The 18,443-nt window shown below is 38.4% G+C and overlaps 1 protein-coding gene across 3 annotated transcripts in view; it reads right to left on the bottom strand.

Annotated features, from left to right (window-relative positions):
- Window positions 1-3,859: 3,859 nt before the first annotated feature.
- COMMD1 (copper metabolism domain containing 1) overlaps window positions 3,860-18,443 on the bottom strand; it is a 186,532-nt gene continuing 171,948 nt past the window's right edge. Inside the window, exons 3-4 of one of the 3 annotated variants that reach the window (XM_027072383.2) lie at window positions 16,885-16,947; window positions 3,860-6,131 (exon numbers count right to left, since the gene is read on the bottom strand). In XM_027072383.2, the coding sequence (XP_026928184.1) occupies window positions 6,024-6,131; window positions 16,885-16,947 (171 nt within the window). In that variant the 3' untranslated portion in view covers window positions 3,860-6,023. Of the gene's footprint in view, window positions 6,132-13,210; window positions 13,764-16,884; window positions 16,948-18,443 lie in introns of those variants that run through there. The other 2 variants (XM_015070532.3, XM_027072384.2) reach the window with 2 other exon arrangements.

Here is an 18,443-nt window from a genome sequence, read left to right as displayed (position 1 = left end):
AGCTTGAACTCAAGAACCACAAGATCATGACCTGAGCCAAAGTCAGGCGCTCAACTGAGCCACCCAGGCGCCCCGAGCATGTATTACTTTTGTAATTAAAATGCTAAAAAAAAAAAAATTTGAACTCTGTTATACCACACCATGGGTAGACTGTGTTGAAAAACCATAATGAGGAAGTAGCTACTACAGATCACTACACACATAGTTAGAATGAATTAATGGCCAAGAGTTATGTTATATTTAGCAAGTTTGGGTTATGGTTGTCCAGCGGGAATAAAGATAATCTGCTGCCTACCTGGGTGCTGCAGACAGGCAGGAAGCCTCAAGTGGCAAAAGCCTCATCTTGCACATTGCACCTAAAAATGAGGGCAATGAGTGGGCAGTGAGGCCGAGGTCATCAGAAACATCATTAGGCTCTACAAAGAGCCTCTCAGCAGCCTCAGCGCAGAGACATGTCTGACGTGCATGCTGGCTACAAATGACATAGGACCTCACATCCCCTAGGTCATATCTGCATACAAAAGACATCACTGTAGGAACTGTCATTATCTAAACACAATGAGCAAGGACACAGGTATTTTTTTCAAGCACATATTATTCTTTTGGAGGGTTTGGCATGTAGAATATGGAGATGGAAGACAGTACCCTGAGGTCTCTTCCTGACCATGGCCTTGTATAAGTCCTCTGCCATGTGTCCAGATGTTTCCCCCTTTATAAAGATGAAAAATTGCTTCTCCCAAAAGCTTCCCAGTCATTTTGAGACCAGTGCTAAATCTTAACACTGATTCTAAAAATAGCCATAATTTATGAATCATAAAATCCCCAAATTTATTTTTATTTCTTTAATATAAAACCAGTATTAAGGATTTTAACTATTTCATTTTTCAGCCTAAATTTCTTTTAAACTAATAGTTTAATCTCTAATTGCATTTGTGTAATCCATTTCAAACCCCCCTACACCCCTCCCCCTTCCATTTCTCCTCTTTCTGCCTCCAATGAATAAACAGTACTTGAAACAGAAAACTACCCAAGGGGCACCTGGCTGGTTTGGTCAGTAGAGCATGCAACTCTCAATCTCAGGGTCATGGTTTCAAGCCCTACATTGAGCATGAAGACTACTTAAAAAAGAAAGGAAAGAAAGAAAGGAAAGGAAAGGAAAGGAAAGGAAAGGAAAGGAAAGGAAAGGAAAGGAAAGGAAAGGAAAGAAGGAAGGAAGGAAGGAAGGAAGGAAGGAAGGAAGGAAGGAAGGAAGGAAGAAGGAAAGAAACTAGCCAAGAGTAGGTAAAAGAGAAACAAAAACCCTAATCATAGTTCTTGGTGAGTAAATGATATAAATACTCATATTTTGCTCTGTGATCATGTACAGGTTCATTATTTTATTCTGATATTTGTACTGAACTTGCAAGATATCAGTTGGCACCATTTATCTGACAGGAAGCAGGTCCAGGCAAGTTCCTCTATAACAAAGGTTACTTCAGTGTTACATTCAGTCATGATGATATGACAATCATGGCCATCCCCAGATAAGGGAGAGCTGACTGTACTTAGATAAAAATGCTACTTCTCAAATTCTGAAGTAAAAAACTGTATACTTTGCAACTAGAGGTAAGTGCACACTAATTATGTTCTATTTGACTTTTTCCTTCTGCTAGCTAAATCGCCGTATAAAATATTGAAAACTTTGGCTGCAAAGTTGTGCAGCTAAAATTATAAGGTAGCAATTGTCCTATGAGACCCATCACTTCTAGTACCCTGTTCTTCTAGGAAAATATCCATTATTTTTGAGCTGACTCTAGAAGGCTTCCTTCTTTCTCCTTGCCCCTTCACCAGTCTAGATATTTATTGTGCACTTCTGAAAACATTATTTTCTAACATCTGTTTAATATTTAATTTCCTCAAATGTTTATTTATATTATTTTCCAAATTTTCACTCAGGTCTGAAAAAAGAATTTCAGTAACTACTGGCTTGACACCACATCAGCTATTTAAGATTTCAGATACTCAATGTCATCCTTTGCTTTTCACCACCTTCTTACATTTGAGAGAGATAAAATTAAATGAAGTTTAAAATGCTATTGTTCTTTTTGGATCATGATTAAAGACAAAACAAAACAAAACAAAACAAAAAACCACCAAATAATCCAATCAAAATGGGCAGAGAACCGAAAAGACATTTTTCCAAAAAAGATATACAAATGGTCAGCAGACATATGAAAAGGTGCTAAGCATCATTAGTCATCAGGGAAATGCAAATCGAAACCACAATTAGATATCACATCACACATGTCTGAAAGGCTAAAATCAAAAAGACAAGAAATAACAAATGTTGGCAAGAGTATGAAGAGGGAAACCTTGTGCACTTTTGGTGAGAATGCCAACTAGTGTAGCCACTATGGAAAAGCCAGTATGGAGTTTCCTCAAAAAATTAAAAACAGAATTACCATATGTTCCAATAATTCACTACTAAATATTTACCCAAAGAAAATGAAATACTAATTCAAAAAGATATATGCACCCTTCAGTTTACTGCAGCATTATTTACAATAGCCAAGGTATGGAAGAAACCCAAGTGCCCATCCATAGATGAATGGATAAAGAAGATGTGCTGTACACACACACACACACACACACACACACACACACACACACACACAGAGGAATATTACTCAGCCACAAAAAAGAATGAAGTCTTGATGTTTGCAGCAATATGGATGGACCTAGACAGTATTGTGCTAAGTGAAGTCAGTCAGACAGACAAACAAAATACCAATAATTTCACTCACATGCAGAATTTAATAAAACAAATGAACAAACGAGGAAAAAAGACAAAAAGAAAAAAAATAGATTCTTGAATACAGAGAACAAACCAGTAGTTGCCAGAGGGGAAGAAGGTGGACAGGATGAGTGAAATAAATAATGGGGACTAAAGAAAAATAATACCAGGGGAAGAGAGGTTAAATAAAGGAAAAGGGAGGATATAATGGTGAAATTCAAACCTTCACTGATGAAGCCAACAGAAACCAGACCTTCCAAGAAAATCCAGGCCTGAGATTAAAGCCAAATCTTTCGTTCCTATCAACATGGAACTACTAAAGTCTGAAGTTTCTTTCTTACTCCATTTTGAAAGCAACTTTTGGCTTGCCTGGACTGTTTCTAAACAGACTGAAGTTAGAGTGTTTATTGCTCAAGCAGGGACAACTTCTATAAAGCCTAATTCAGGATAAGGACTATATTTATTTTGCCCCACATTTCTTGAACTCAAAGTGATTTTAACCTAGGATTACAGAAGTAGGAAATCTAGTGGCATCTGCTGGGACTCGTATGTCAGTTTCCTCCTTCCCTGGTCCTTTCTCCATTCTTGCACTACTCCCAGGGAGATGTCCTGGTTTAAGTTAAGTGTCCCTTTCAAAATTTTACAAAAACAAGTTAGTGCCCCCAAATTAAAAACAAAAAACAAAACAGATAATATCCAATTAGGCAACAAAGAGAGTGATTTACCTTCATACTTTCTTAAAGGTAATACAAACTGATATAACCTTTCTGGAGAACAATTAGGTAATGCTCATGAAAGTCTTAAAAAACATGTGTTCCACTTCCAGGAATTTATTCAAGGAAAGGCAACTCTTTTCCTAGTACCAGCCTTCTTTTCTGTTATCTCTGTAGGTTAGGCTGATAGGTCATCTAACTGTCCAAGGCGTGTTATGTGTTCTCACAATAGACTATAATAGACATGTATTCCTTTGGTAATCAGGTATTTGAGTATCACCAGTAAATATAACACACACAAACACACCCTGCTTAAAATACTTGTATTCCAAAGTGTTTAGTTAAATATAGGGACCACCTTTATAGCAACCAGTTTCTTTTACTACTACTACTATTATTATTATGAAAAACTCAATATACATTAACAAATTTTCTAATGACCTAGGATTTAGGGGTGTAATAAAAAGCTCATGTCCACTTTTGTGGCTATTAATTTCATAAGATGACCTAAACAGAGCTTCAAACCATAACAGCAATTTCCTCTCCCTGTGTGCCCAAGAACTGTGCTTGTAGGCTTTCACAGACTTCCATTGGATATGTGAGTCAATACTAATGCGGCAGCTACAGTTCTTCCTGCCATGACATCTGGAATCCCATTATATGATGGGATGCTCTTTTCTTCCATTTTATATCAGGAGACATTATATCTAAATTCTCCTAGATCACATGACAGTAGCCCTGGAAACAGAAAGCAAGTTTTAATAATTCTTTGGCCAAACCGCACACCTTCTCTGAATCTATTTACCATACTGTTTCAAGATGTTTTCTCAAGCATCTACAGGAGCTACATTTAAAACCTCTGGTCATTGTTTGCTAACTGCTGGGATGGTTTTAATCAGAGAGGAAGCCAATATTTTCAGCTCAGGTGTTGGAAGGGCTCCTAAAATGTCTGCAAACTGATTTAGGAGAGAGAAAATGTTTAACAGAAGCGAACTTATTCCTGCCCTAGAATAAAGAATAAACTCATTAGAACTGACATATGCTGTAACCACTGACCAAGGGAACTACATTTTTTTGAACACAGTACATCTCAAAGGCAACTGACTGAGCTTTCTAAATGTTATCAGTATCAGATTTGATAAAACCTGTTAAACAAGGGCCTCAATACACTGGTTGACAGGTTCCTTCTTTTAGAGTATTCTTGGTGTTTGGTATAAGTTCTCTACAAGGATCTAATTTTTATACTAGTTTTCTTTTTTATTATTTATTTATTCTTATTTTTTTTAAATTTTTATTTATTTTTAAAGTAATCTCTACACCCACAACCCTGAGATCAAGAGTCACATGCTCTCCTGACTGAGCCAGGCAGGCACCCCTACACTAGTTTTCTTGAAGAAATTTTTGTTTTTGAAATTTTCTTGAAGAGGTTTGATTTGATGACCCAAGTAAAATCTTCTGATATAAAAGACCTTACATCAGCTCAGCAGATATTCTTCCCTTCTTACAATCTTCACTTGAGGTAAGTGAAGGGAGTCCCTTTGTGACAAGGACCGTTTAGTTTCTAGGTTCCAGAAAAGCCCAAGTAGCTCAGATCAAACCAGACCTCCCAGATTTGGGGAGAACTAATCCAAATGCCGGTATCAGTTCCAGGAGCATCACAGGTTTTACTAGGGTCAGTAAACCTTTTCTAGGGTAGGCAGGCTCCTCTAAGTCTTAGCTCAAGACACATGGCTTATGGTCAGCCTTGTATTTGCATGAGGAAAATGTTCTCTTCCCCTTTTTCTTTTAATTTTTTTTTTTAACGTTTATTTATTTTTGAGACAGAGAGAGACAGAGCATGAACGGGGGAGGGTCAGAGACAGGGAGACACAGAATCCGAAACAGGCTCCAGGCTCTGAGCTGACAGCACAGAGCCCGATGCGGGGCTCAAACTCACGGACCGCGAGATCATGACCTGAGCCCAAGTCAGCCGCTTAACCGACTGAGCCACCCAGGCGCCCCTCTTCCCCTTTTTCTAACTCTTACCTGATTTATTATGTATAAATTCGTAAAATCCTACCCTAGGAACAAACTACCACAGCAAGGGTTTCTAAAGTTGACTCCACTTAGGCCTACTGATTTCAAGTCTAGGGATACGGTCCTGGAAGCCTCCTTTTTAAAATGCTTTTATGATGGGGCGCCTGGCTGGCTCAGTCAGTGGGGTATGTGACTCTTGATCTCAGAGTTGTGAGTTCAAGCCCCACGGTGGGTGTAGAGATTACTTAAAATTAAAATCCTAAAAATAAATAAATAAATGCTGTTATAAACACCTGTGCATGCTGAAGTAAAGAACCTCTGCACACAGTACAGCTGTAAGAGTGAATGAAAGAGGGAAGGAAAGAAACCCCAGCAAGCAGAGACAGGCAAGATTTGAATTTGAGGATTTAATACTAATGGGGGAATAAGATTTTAAAAAACAACGACAAAACAACAACAAAACACCCCAGCTCACTGGGGAGGGATCATGAACACCTTTGCTTCAACAACTCCATCTTCAGCTAGGCTGGCTGCATCAGTGTGCTGATACTTTCTTCTACCTCTGACAGCTTCTTTAGGACTTGATTGACCTTGACTTCATCAAATTCCAAACACAGAAATTCAGATTCCTGGAAAACACAAAAGGATGTTTTATAAAAGACCCTCAAGATAGCCAAGGCTCTGGATCTGGGCTGACCCAGTTCCAAAGGCCCAGGGCCCCCTACCTAGCAAGCCTGACTCAGGTCTCAATGTCTAAATGATATATTATCCAGCAAATCAAATCCACATATTTAGTTCCCTAAATAAAACTACTTCTATTAGGTGTTTCATAAATGGTAAAGAGATATACAAATGTTAGGTGTTCTCATTATGAGGCATGTGAGAAGCTCTTCAGTCATCACGTTCGATCCCATAACAATTTTTTTTAATGTTTATTTATTTTTGACAGAGACAGAGTGCAAGGGGGGGGAGGGGAAGAGAGAGAGGGAGACACAGATCTGTGTGGCAGGCTCCACGCTCTGAGCTGTCAGTACAGAGCCCAACACAGGGCTCAAACTCACTAACTGCATGATCATGACCTGAGCCGAAGTCATGTTTAACCGCCTGAGCCACCCTGAGCACCCGGATCCCATAACAATTTTTAAGGTAAGTACTTAAGTACTTACAAATGAGGACACTGAGGCACACAGTGGTTAAGCTGTATCACAGAATCAGAAAAGGGCAGAGTCGGACTGTGAACTCTTAGCTCTGGCTGACTCCAAAGTCCATACTGTCTCCATAGCACCCAGTAGTATAACAATAGAAGGAAGGTCTGGATTGGCTCTGTGTTAGCCTGATAATTGAGCTACTTTGGATTTAGTGGTTATACTAGCAATTATGACAAGTTGTGACCAAGTTGCTTGGGAAATATCAACCAGATCCTTTGAAGATAACCAGGTCTTGAAACAGCCTTAAACATTTCTGAGGCCTTTCCACTTGCTGCAAGCCAACTCTCCAAGATTTCCATCAAACACATTCCCGGCACACACTGTTAGGGCCAATCAACCCTAGATTAGGTAGATATCAAAGAAAAAGGCCTCTGAAGTGTGGTGACAGAAATTTCATGTACAGTGAATAAATAGTTTGAACAAATTATCTCAAGCAACAGCGGCAAATTATATGTATCCAAGAGTGATTATCTTTAAGATCCTTATGAACAGTAATCATATTTTGTTTTGTTTTGTTTTAATTTTGGAGAGAGAGAGAGAACACACAAGTGGAGGAGAGGGGCAGAGAGAGAGAGAGAGAGAGAGAGAGAGAGAGAGAGAATCCCAAAATGGGGCTTGATCCCACGACCTTGGGATCATGATCTGAACCTAAATCAAGAGTCAGGTGCTCAACCAACTAGGCCACCCAGATGTCTCAGAACAATAATCATATATTTTAAAGCAGTATGAATTCTCAGAGATCATATAATTCAACTACCTTGTTTTTTAGATAATGAAATTGAGGCCCCCAGCATGGTAAATGACATGTCTATTGTCCCTCTGTTGATGGAAGAGCCACCAACCAGATCAATGCTCTTTTCTTTACATTTTCCTCTCTAAATACATGGTATTTCCCATCTCTACCCCCAAAGTGGAAGGTAAGAGGAAGAGCAACAAGCCTTTTCAGTAGGAGCAAGTTACTCTGTTAATAGCCAGAAGAACTTTCAGGAGCTGATTTTGGGAAAGTCCCTGTGCTGTTGCTAGGCTGCTGTGTTGTTTATTCCCCCAGGAGAAATAAGTACAGAAGGAAAGAAAGGGTCTCTCAGATGAAAAGTTTCCAAAGGGAGGAAAGGCTTTCCCTGACTACAGGGAACCTTTTCCTCAAACACGTATTTGGATAGTAGAGGGGAATAGTACATGAACTTAGAAACCGTCAGGTTTAAAATTAAAAAAGAAAGAAAAAAGACACTGCCAGGTTTTCATTTAGTGGAAAGCAAAAACCAATTTAGAGAAAAGAAAGATGCTCTTTGTGTTGAGAAGCTGCAGGAAGGGTCATCTCCTTTTGAAAAGAAGAGCATATTTATGGCAAATTAGACAATCCAGTTAGCTAAATTAAGAACTGGTCTCAGATTTGAAAGCCTTTATTCTTCATTCAGTTTTACTGAGATCTTTAGCGTGCCTTTAAAACATTTTTGAACATTTGGGCTTTGAAATAATAGTCTAGAAAGTAATATTTACCAGTCTAACATATATATTCAGGAAATTGGCAGAAGATGATGCACCCATGTTTTAACCTCATTGAAAGTCATTTACTATAATAAATTCACCTGGTTTTCTATTTATATGGGAAGAAATTATCAAGGACTTTGATCACAGAGATAGGAATACTTGAACAGAGTTCATTAATAAAAGCCAGGATCTTTTTTAATGAGGGGTCATTAATTTGTTGTAGATTTCAGTACTCAAATTATCTATGATCAGACCTCTAAACATCAGTGAAGCTGTTTATTTTTAAGGATAATCAAATACTACAGAATCTAGCAGACTAGATAAACAGAGTCCAAAGTTAAATTTTCCAACCACTCCCAATCTTCACCTCTCCCCGCTTGAAACAATACACATTAACATGTTAGAAAGACACATATAACCATTTATGACTCTTGAAGACACAGTTTATCTGAAACTATTATCAAGGCTTAGCTTCATCTAGTTATGCTATCAAAATATTTTATCAGGTATTCAAGATCTTTTAAATTGGGGCTTAATACAGGGGGCTTTGTTCAAATTTTGCATTTGGCTGGGGGTACCCTACAGAAAATACATCGAATGCACTTGAAGATATCTGTATATGCAGATATATCTGTAGATATCTGTAATGCAAATGATGCGTATCAAGCCAGAGACAGGAAGTATAAGGACAATTTGAAACATCTGATTTTTTTTAATTTTAGAGAGAAAGTATGCACAAGCAAGGAAGGGGGAGGGGAGAGAGAGGGAGGGAGAGAGAATCTTAAGCAGGCTCCATGCTCAGCGTGGAGCCCGACTCGGAGCTCAATCCCATGACCCCAGGATCACAACCTAGGCCTAAATCAAGAGTCGGTGGCTCAACTGACTGAGTCACCCAGGTGCCCCTGATTTTTTTTTTTCAAGGTCATCCACCCTGACCTGGGCCCAACTGGTTATAATAATGAGAGATGGTAAGACTAAACTCCTATATTTAAGTATCTGAGTCAAGAGTTAGAACCTGCTGTGTTTCAGTAGAGTGTAGATACAGCATGTGGTGGAATCAGAAAGCAGTTAGCAGATGAATAAGCAAGCACATCATTATTAAGAATATGTAGTCTAGGGGCACTTGGATGGCTCAGTCAGCTAAGTGTCTGACTCTTGGTTTCAGCTCAGGTCATGATCTCACGGTTTGTGAGTTTGAGCCCTGCAATGGGCTCTGTGCTGGTGATGCAGAGCCTGCTTGGGATTTTCTCTCCCTCTCTCTCTCCCCCTTCCCTACTCATACTCTCTCTCTCTCTCAAAATAAATAAATTAATTAAAAAAAAAAAGAATACATAGTCTGTGATCATGGGGAGTATAGCAGTATATTAAACACCACAAGGGTTTAAATAACTGTACCAAATTAGAAAAGAAAGCAAAGGCAAAATATTCAAATATTCTCTCCAAGTGCAGAAGCTAAAAAGTTATAAAATACTAAGAGATCTAAGAGGCCACCATCTCTAAACAGAAAAACCCAACAGAAAAACCCAAGCTGCCTTTCATGACTCTGGAGAAAGACATCTTACCAGTTCCCAAGAAAGTCCTTTCCCAGGCAATAACTCTAATACTCTTCAGGAAACTCTTACTTGCCAAGCCTAGATCTTTAACGCTTTAGCTTAAACTCATTTCCTAGCAGGGTCAGAGAGTATAACTGATTATTAGTTAATATAATAATTAAAGGCTGTCATTAAGCAAGTGTTTGGTTTTCTCCATCTACACACTAAAACTTCTTCGTGTATAATGTCTATTTAAATAATTTCAATATCTATCAATAATAGCCAAACTATGGAAAGAGCTCAAATACCCATCGACTGAAGGATGGATAAAGAAGATGTGGTTGTGGTATATATATACACATATACACACAATGGAATGTTACTCAGTGATCAAAAAGAATTACATCTTGCCATTTGCAATGATGTGGATGGAACTAGAGTGTATTATGCTAAATGAAATAAGTCAGTCACAGAAAGACAAATACCTTACGATTTCACTCATATGTAGAATTTAAGAAACAAAACAGATGAACATATGGTAAGGGGAAAAAAAGAGAGATGGAAACAAACTATAAGAGACTCTTTTTTTAAAGTTTATTTATTTATTTTGAGAGAGAGAGAAAGAGAGCAGGGGAGGGGCAGAGAGAGGGAGAGAGAGAATCCCAAGCAGGTTCCACATTGTCAGTGCAGAGCTGGATACAGGGCTGGAACTCACAAACTACAGATCCGAAACTGGAACTCACAAACACCTGATCCGAAATCAAGAGTCAGATGCTTAACTGACTGAGTCACCCAGGTGCCCTAAACAATAAGAGACCCTTAATGATAGAGAACAAACTGAGGGTTCATGGAAGGAAGCAGATGGGGGATGGGCTAAATGGGTGATGGGTATTAAGGAGGGCATTTGGGGCACCTGGGTGCTCAGTCAATTGAGCATCCAACTTCAACTCAGGCCATGATCTCGCGGTTTGTGAGTTCAAGCTCCGAATCAGGCACTCCACTGTCAGCAAAGAGCCTGCTTCAGATCTTCCACCTCCCTCCTTCTCTGCCTCTCCCCCGACAAAAATAAACATTTAAAAAAAAACAATAAATAAAAATAAGGAGAAAATTGCTTAAAAAAAAAAAACAGCACTTGTGATGATGAACATTGGGTGTTACTATATGTAAGTGATGAATTACTAAATTCTACTGCTGAAACCAATATTACACTCTACGTTAACTAACTAGAATTTAAATAAAAATTTGAAAAAGAAAAAAATGACTTCAATATCTAGGCCCATAAGCATACCCTGAGAAATTCTTTGGCACAACAATACAACAGTGATAAATGCTAAAATAAAAAATAGAGGCACCTGGGTGGCTCAGTCAGTTAAGTGTCCAACTTCAGCTTAGGTCATGATCTCACAGTTTGTGAGTTCAAGCTCCAAATCGGGGTCCGTGTTGACAGCTCAGAGCCTGGAGCCTGCTTCATATTCTGTGTCTCCCTCTCTCTCTAACCCTCCTCCTCTCACACACTCTCTCAAAAATAAAGAAACATTAAAAAAATTTAAAGAAAATAAAAAGAACTATAATTTACTAAACACTTAGGTGGAACCATTTAGAATAAATTCAACATAAAATAAAATAGAAGTCCTGTATCTTATTTTCTATATTATTATTATTTTCCATGCAAAATTCCCACAAAACTTTATCCCCACTTGACTAGTCAGATTTAGTATTATAACATGACTTTGGCAAGTTCTGCACATTGTGGTTTCTTTACAAAGTGCTAAAGTTAGAGGACAGAGGGTGAGAGTGGGAAAAGGTTATCCGCTCACCAAGACTGATTCAGGAAGGCCACACACAGCTGGCCAGATATCATGAGGCTTAGTCCCCAAACTTTTCTTTTGGTTACATTTATTAACACAAAGGGAATCATGGCTGAGCGTAAACGTTAGCCATAAAGCCTATCTCCCTCTATATATGCTATCCTTTTATAAGCTTAAATTAACCTCTGACCTGCAGCTCTGTCACTGTGTGTCTTCAACTTGACAGAGAAAGAGAACATGCACCAAAGGTCAAAATTTGCAATGGTTTCTAGAATAGCAATTATATAATAATTAAGATACCCATACTTCATGTGGCTTTTTTAGAATTATATTGATACTGTTTCCAATTCTTTCAGGAGACCATGACAGAGCTTTTTTGTAGCAAAGGATCTTTCAACTTTCTTCTTAAGGAACCATTTATCCAAAATTAAAATTTTATAGTTCCCTGAAAACTGTGGTTATTTTTCACTTGTCCTTTCTTACCCACTCTCCACCCTTCTCTACCTTGTTCCATGTCCTATGTGGCTGTTCTCTAAGACTGTGTCACTCCTTTGTTTTTACAGCTGGGTTCTAGCAATAGAGAAGAGGGTAGGGTATTTACTCCCTAAACCCCAACTCCTTCTCCTCTGATATTTCCAGTATTTTCTATGTGTGGTATTGTTCCTTCATTTCCTACTTTACTTTGTGGCCTCATTCATTGCTTTCAGTATAAATACAAAGACGAGTCTCTTTAGACTGCCAAAGTACATAGCACTGAACACAAACTCCAAAGATTAGCAGAGCAAGGATTTTCATCATGCCTAAATTGGTAGGAAGGCTGCCCTCCAAGTGGTAATTATCCAAAACCAATATTTATTTTTTTCTATTATCATTTGTATTGAAAAATGGTATAGTGTCACTTTGGTATTAAAAAAGAAGGACAACAACAATAGCAAAAACAACCACGGAAGATCAGATTTCATTCAGAATTTACATCAAGGGTCTTGGGCGCCTGGGTGGCTCAGTTGGTTAAGCATCCGACTCTTGATTTCGGCTCAGGTCATGATCTCACAATTTGTGAGTCTGAGCTCCATATCAGGCTCTACGTTGACAACGTGGAGCTCACTTGGGATTCTCTCTCTCCCTCTCTCTCTGCCCCTTCCCAGCTCTCTCTCTCTCTCTCTCTCAAAATAAAAAAGCATTCAAAAAGAAAAAAAAAAGAATTTGCATCAAGGGTCTTGATTTCAGAAACATGGGCTCATCGTTACAACTTGCTCTTATACTCTATATCTAAAACAATGGATAGTTTATGCTGTAGCTTAAAGAAAATACTTCAAAAAAGAAAACTTGTGATTTATAATCTTTTTTTTTAAACTTGTGACTTATAATCTTTTATTTATTTTCTCTTCCTTTCCTTTCCTTTTCTTTTTCTTAAAGCAGGCTTCATGCCCAGTGCGAAGCCCAATGCGGGGCTTGAACTTACGACCCTGAGATCAAGATCTGAACGGAAATCAAGAGTTGGCCACTTTAGGGGCGCCTGGGTGGCTCGGTCGGTTAAGTGTCCGACTTTGGCTCAGGTCATGATCTCCCGGTCCGTGAGTTCGAGCCCCGCGTCGGGCTCTGTGCTGACAGCTCAGAGCCTGGAGCCTGTTTCAGATTCTGTGTCTCCCTCTCTCTCTGCCCCTCCCCTGTTCATGTTCTGTCTCTCTCTGTCTCAAAAATAAATAAACGTTAAAAAAAAATTAAAAAAAAAAAAAAAGAGTTGGCCACTTTATTGACTGAGCCACCCAGGAGCCCCTATAATTTTTTTTTAAACAAAAATCTTTAGCAATATATATTACATACAATGGTCCCTACTCAGGCCATTTTTATCATGAGGAAATCCTCATTTCAAATACAATAGCTAACAGGTTCTACAGCTAGTGTGTAAAGAGCGTGCTAACGCAATTTTCAAAAAGGAAAAAAAAATGTCCTGCAAATCACAAAGTGAATCATCCTACTGGGGATGAAAAAAGATGAAATTTAGACTGCAACTTAATGATGGAGGCTCTAAATGAAAATGACTCATCCCAAACTCAATAGGTGTCCATATGTGTTAAGAGCTATGTGGGACTAAGACAGGGTCTCCAAGAACTAAAATAATTCACTCTAATAAATGAATAGAGCAGTGCCTCAGGACATTCCAGGTGCTTTCAGAGGCAGAGCAGTTCCTAAGAGGAAGTGCTTATCCATATTCCCACAATCTCCTAGAAGAGGACAGAGTATTACTAGTGTATCATAAAAGCATTAACCATCACCAGACAATAAACACTGAGTTTTCTGGGGTTGTCATTCAAGCATTTCAAAGGACTTTTGTGAGGACAGCCTGACAACTCCCACTAATTCTTATTATATTAAGAAAACATGAACTCTTCATTAGTTAACTAGCAACTCAAAGGAGAAAAGAGACATTAATTGGGTATGTAGAATGTTTCGGATCTATCACTGACCAAAGTTACTGCTAAACAAATCTAAGGCACCTAACTTCAACTTTCCAAGTGGCATACACATGTTTTATATAAAGTGGCAACATTTTAGACACCTGGATGGCTCAGTCAGTTATGCATCCAACTCCTGATTTCCGCTCAGGTCATGATCTGTTTGTGAGTTTGAGCTCACTGTGTGAGTTCGAACCCCGCATTTGGGCTCCACACTGGCTATGCAGAGCCTGCTTGAGATTCTCTGTCTTCCTCTCTATCTTTCCCCTGCTCGCTATTCCTCTCTCTCAAAATAAATAAATAATGGGGCGCCTGGGCAGCTCAGTCGGTTGAGTGTCCGGCTTTGGCTCAGGTCTTGATCTCGCGGTTTGTCAGTTTGAGCCCCGCGTCGGGCTCTTTGCTGACAGCTCAGAGCCTGGAGCCTGTTTAGGATTCTGTGTCTCCCTCTCTCTCTGTTCCTCCCCAGCTCTGTCTCTCTCTGTCTTTCTCTCAAAAATAAATAAACATTAAAAAAAAAATTAAATAAATAAATAAATAAATAAATAAACGTTTAAAAAAGTGGCAACATTTTAAAATATAATAATATCAGATTTTAATCATTCAGAGCCCTATTATCTGGGTCTCTGCTGCTTCACTTTTTCCTCCTTGTTTTGGTCCATCTTTTAAATATTTCCACAAAATGGGGGCACCTGGGTGGCTCAATTGGTTGGGCATCTGACTTTGGCTCAGGTCATGATCTCACAGTTCGTGGATTCAAGGCCTGTACAGGGCTGCGCACTGACAGCTCAGAGCCTGGAGACTGCTTTCAGATATTCTCTGTCTGTCTGTCTCTCTCTCTTGGCCCCTCCCCAGCTTGTGCTCTCTCTCTCTCTCAAAAATAAATAAATAAACACTCAATAAATAAATAAATAATTTCACAAGATGGAAATAGGAAGTGAAATTTAAACTGGCTAATCTAACTAAATCACAGCAGCTCTGCAAAAAATTTTATAGACAAGGAGATTAGAGCTATTGGGAGGAATTTTAATTGTACTTTCATATGACAACTTTTGAAAATCATACCCATATAGTGTAATTTAAGCCAGAAAGATCTTTTCCCCCAATTTATTTATTTTTAAATTGAAGTATGGTTGACATACAATATTATACTAGTTTCAGGTGTACAGCATAGTAATTCAACACTTACATACATTCCGAAAAGCTCAATGCTCACCATCTGAAACCATACAATGTTATTGTAATATTATTAACTATATTCCCTATGCTGTACCTTATATCCTGTGACTTATTTTATAGCTGGAAGTCTATACCTCTTAATCTCCTTTACCTATTTTGCCCACCCCACCCCCACTTCCTCTCTGGCAAACACCAGTTTGTTCTCTGTATTTGTGGGTCTGTTTCTGCTTTGTTTTGTTTTTCACATTCCACATATAACTGAAATCATACAGTATTTGTCTTTCTCTGACTTAATTCACTTAGCATAATACCCTCTAGGTTAATCCATGTGTCACAAAATGGCAACATTTCATTCTTTTTTTATGGCTAATATTCCACTGTATGTGTATGCATGTATTGTGTATATGTGTGTATGTGATATTGCACATCACACCTGATACATACGCAGCTTCTTTATCCACTTGTCTATCTATGGATACTTAGGTTGCTTAATATGCTGCAATGAACACAAGGGTGCATAGATCTTTTTGAATTAGTGTTTTTGTTTTCTTTGGGCAAATAAATACCCAGAAGTGGAATTACTGGGTCATATGATATTTCTATTCTTAATTTTTTTCAGGAAGCTCCATGCAGTTTTCCATAGTGGCTGCACCAATTTATATTCTCATCAACAGTGTATATGGATTCCTTTTTCTCCATATCCTTGACAGTACTTGTTATTTCTTGTCTATTTTATTTATTCATTTATTTATTTTTAAAAATAGGCTCCATGCCCAGCATGGGGCTTGAACTCACAACCCTGAGATTAAGAGTCACATGCTCTACTGCCTGTCCCAGCCAGGTGCTCCCTCTTGTCTTTTTTATTTTAGCTTTGCATACAGGTGTGAAGTGATAGCTCACTGTGGTTTTGCTTCGCATTTTCTTGATGATTAGTGATACTGAGTATCTTTTCATGTGTCTGTTGGCCATCTGTATGTCTTCTTTGAAAAAATGTCTATTCATGTCAGAAAGATCTTCTTATTCCCAAATATCTCCTTTTCTTTAGGAAGGAGGACTACTGTCCTCAGCCTAGATAATGTCTTTACAGCATAAATACTCCCAGGAGAGGTAAAACAAAAAGTCATTAACACTTTTCTATCACTTACATCAGAAGATTCATTTTCTTCAGGAAGAAAGAACCCAAGTAGCCTGCCTTAAAACTCGGGATGCTTAGGCAATAAGGAGGACAGGGAGAATGGGAGTTTATAGGTAGGACAGAAAACAAAAGAACTAGGAAAATACCAAAGGCAAATCCTTCTCCTTACCCCATAACCCATATCAGATACACATATCCATAGGTGCAGTATCTTAAACTACTCAGATCCCTGACCCATACTCTCCATACCTTTCTAATCAACAAGGTTGTTAGGCATCAGGAAACCCTATGGAACTTTATAAAGGGGGCATTAGTAAAATAATCTCAATGTACCAAAGGTTGAATTTACACACATAGAAACACACACATCCTTCTGCCACTGTGCTACATTTTCATCTGTAGGCTCAGAGCCTGTGAACCAACAAGGCAATGAGACTTCAAGAACACTGTTCATTCAAAGTTGTTTGAATTTCTAAAAAGACCAAGTGTCAAGAACAGGACCTTGCAATTCTTTTGGTTTAAGATTTCTTAGCTGGAAAAAAAATCTAGACCCATGATTTAGAAGAAAACTAGACATACCTGTCCTGCCAATGTGTGGTCAAAAGGAACACGTATTTTGGCCCAGGCAACCCTGACTTGTTTCTGAAAGGAAGAAAATAGTCTGACCTTGCAAGAAAGAGTGGTTCTTTCGTTGGCTAAATTATGCACTGCTAAACCAGGACTATCACTATTCTTTTTCCTCCAGAGATTTCAAAGCAGCCTGATCTATTCTGCTCCCCAGTACAGGTCAGTAGGGATAGTGAAAAGGAGAAGTACCATCAATCTCCATTTAACACTAGATAAAACAAGAAACCTGGAGACTAGCCCCAGTTATGTGAAGGCCAGAATTCCCAGCTCTTTGATTCAATCCACTCCTCGCTAATACATCTGACTCTGAGTTCAGACACTTTCCACCCCAATTTATATACATTTAAGAGTAGAATGGTAACTAACTAGAGATAATCTGACTTTGTACTGATTTACATAAGCACCAGGACTTAAGCATTTACACAGACTATTTTAGAAACACCCAATGAAAGAAAATAAAATGAAGCTGAGTTATAAAACACTAAAAGCTCAACACAATTAGATAACTGGTTGATTTCTATCTTTTTCAAAACATTGTATTCCAGTTCATTTTATAACTTTTTATTTTTGGCAGGATTTAATGTTTAGCTGTTAAGATTTTCTGTATTTTGAAAAACTTTGGGTGAAAAATATGTGGGTAAAAAGCTATTTTTAGGTGCTCTGGTTTGATTTGCAAGAAATCATACTGGCTCTTGGCTAAGTAGAACTAGTTCCCATGTGACAATGGATAAAGAACCAGAGAACAACTGCTAAACAGCTGAAAAGGCAAATCATACTGAAGGAGGAAAAAATTTCATTTAAATCTTAGAAAAACCAAATTGACAAAGCTCTTTAGCACATGAGAAAACAAGTGTTGCTTCTTTTAGTCTGAAGTTCAAATTGGGACTCCCTCATCATTCCTGATGAGGTACATTCCAGAGCAAACTCATCTGCAAACAACTTTGATAAACAAACTAAAATATATTTACATGAAAGGAACAGAGGAGATTAAAACAAAACAAAACAAAACAAAACAAAACAAAACAAAACTCAACCAGAGTTGCTTGTTTAAGTAATACCATTAGGCAAGCAGAAACAAAGTATGCAATAGCACTTGCTCTCCAAGGGGTTCTTGATAATCTACAGATTAAGATGGGGGAAACATCTTAATACATACAATTAAAAGACCAGAGTGCAGCAATGAACGACAAACTTCTTGGTAGGGGAGGAAGACAGAAGCCATACTAATCAAAACAATTCTGGGACTGCAGATTTTCTCCAAGGAGAGAGATCACCAACTTGTTCTACCAACTGCACCGTCTATTCATGTCCTCAGCTGTCCCAATGTGGTTTCTTTTAAGTCCTTCATGACAGCACAATTAAGCAGAAATAGGCATAGTTAAAAAGTAAGCACTTACCTTTGTCCTTCTCTTGAGAAAGCAAATAAAGCTATGTAAATGAGGCAAAGGATGAAATGACTAAGGATAGGAGGACTTTCAAATTCAGAAAATGGTGATTCGGGGAGAAAAAGT

Source organism: Acinonyx jubatus, chromosome A3 (assembly GCF_027475565.1).
Source record: "Acinonyx jubatus isolate Ajub_Pintada_27869175 chromosome A3, VMU_Ajub_asm_v1.0, whole genome shotgun sequence".
Taxonomy (NCBI): Eukaryota; Metazoa; Chordata; class Mammalia; order Carnivora; family Felidae; genus Acinonyx; species Acinonyx jubatus.
The sequence above is the reverse complement of the archived record's forward strand: the minus strand, read 5'-3'. Positions and strand labels throughout refer to the sequence as shown.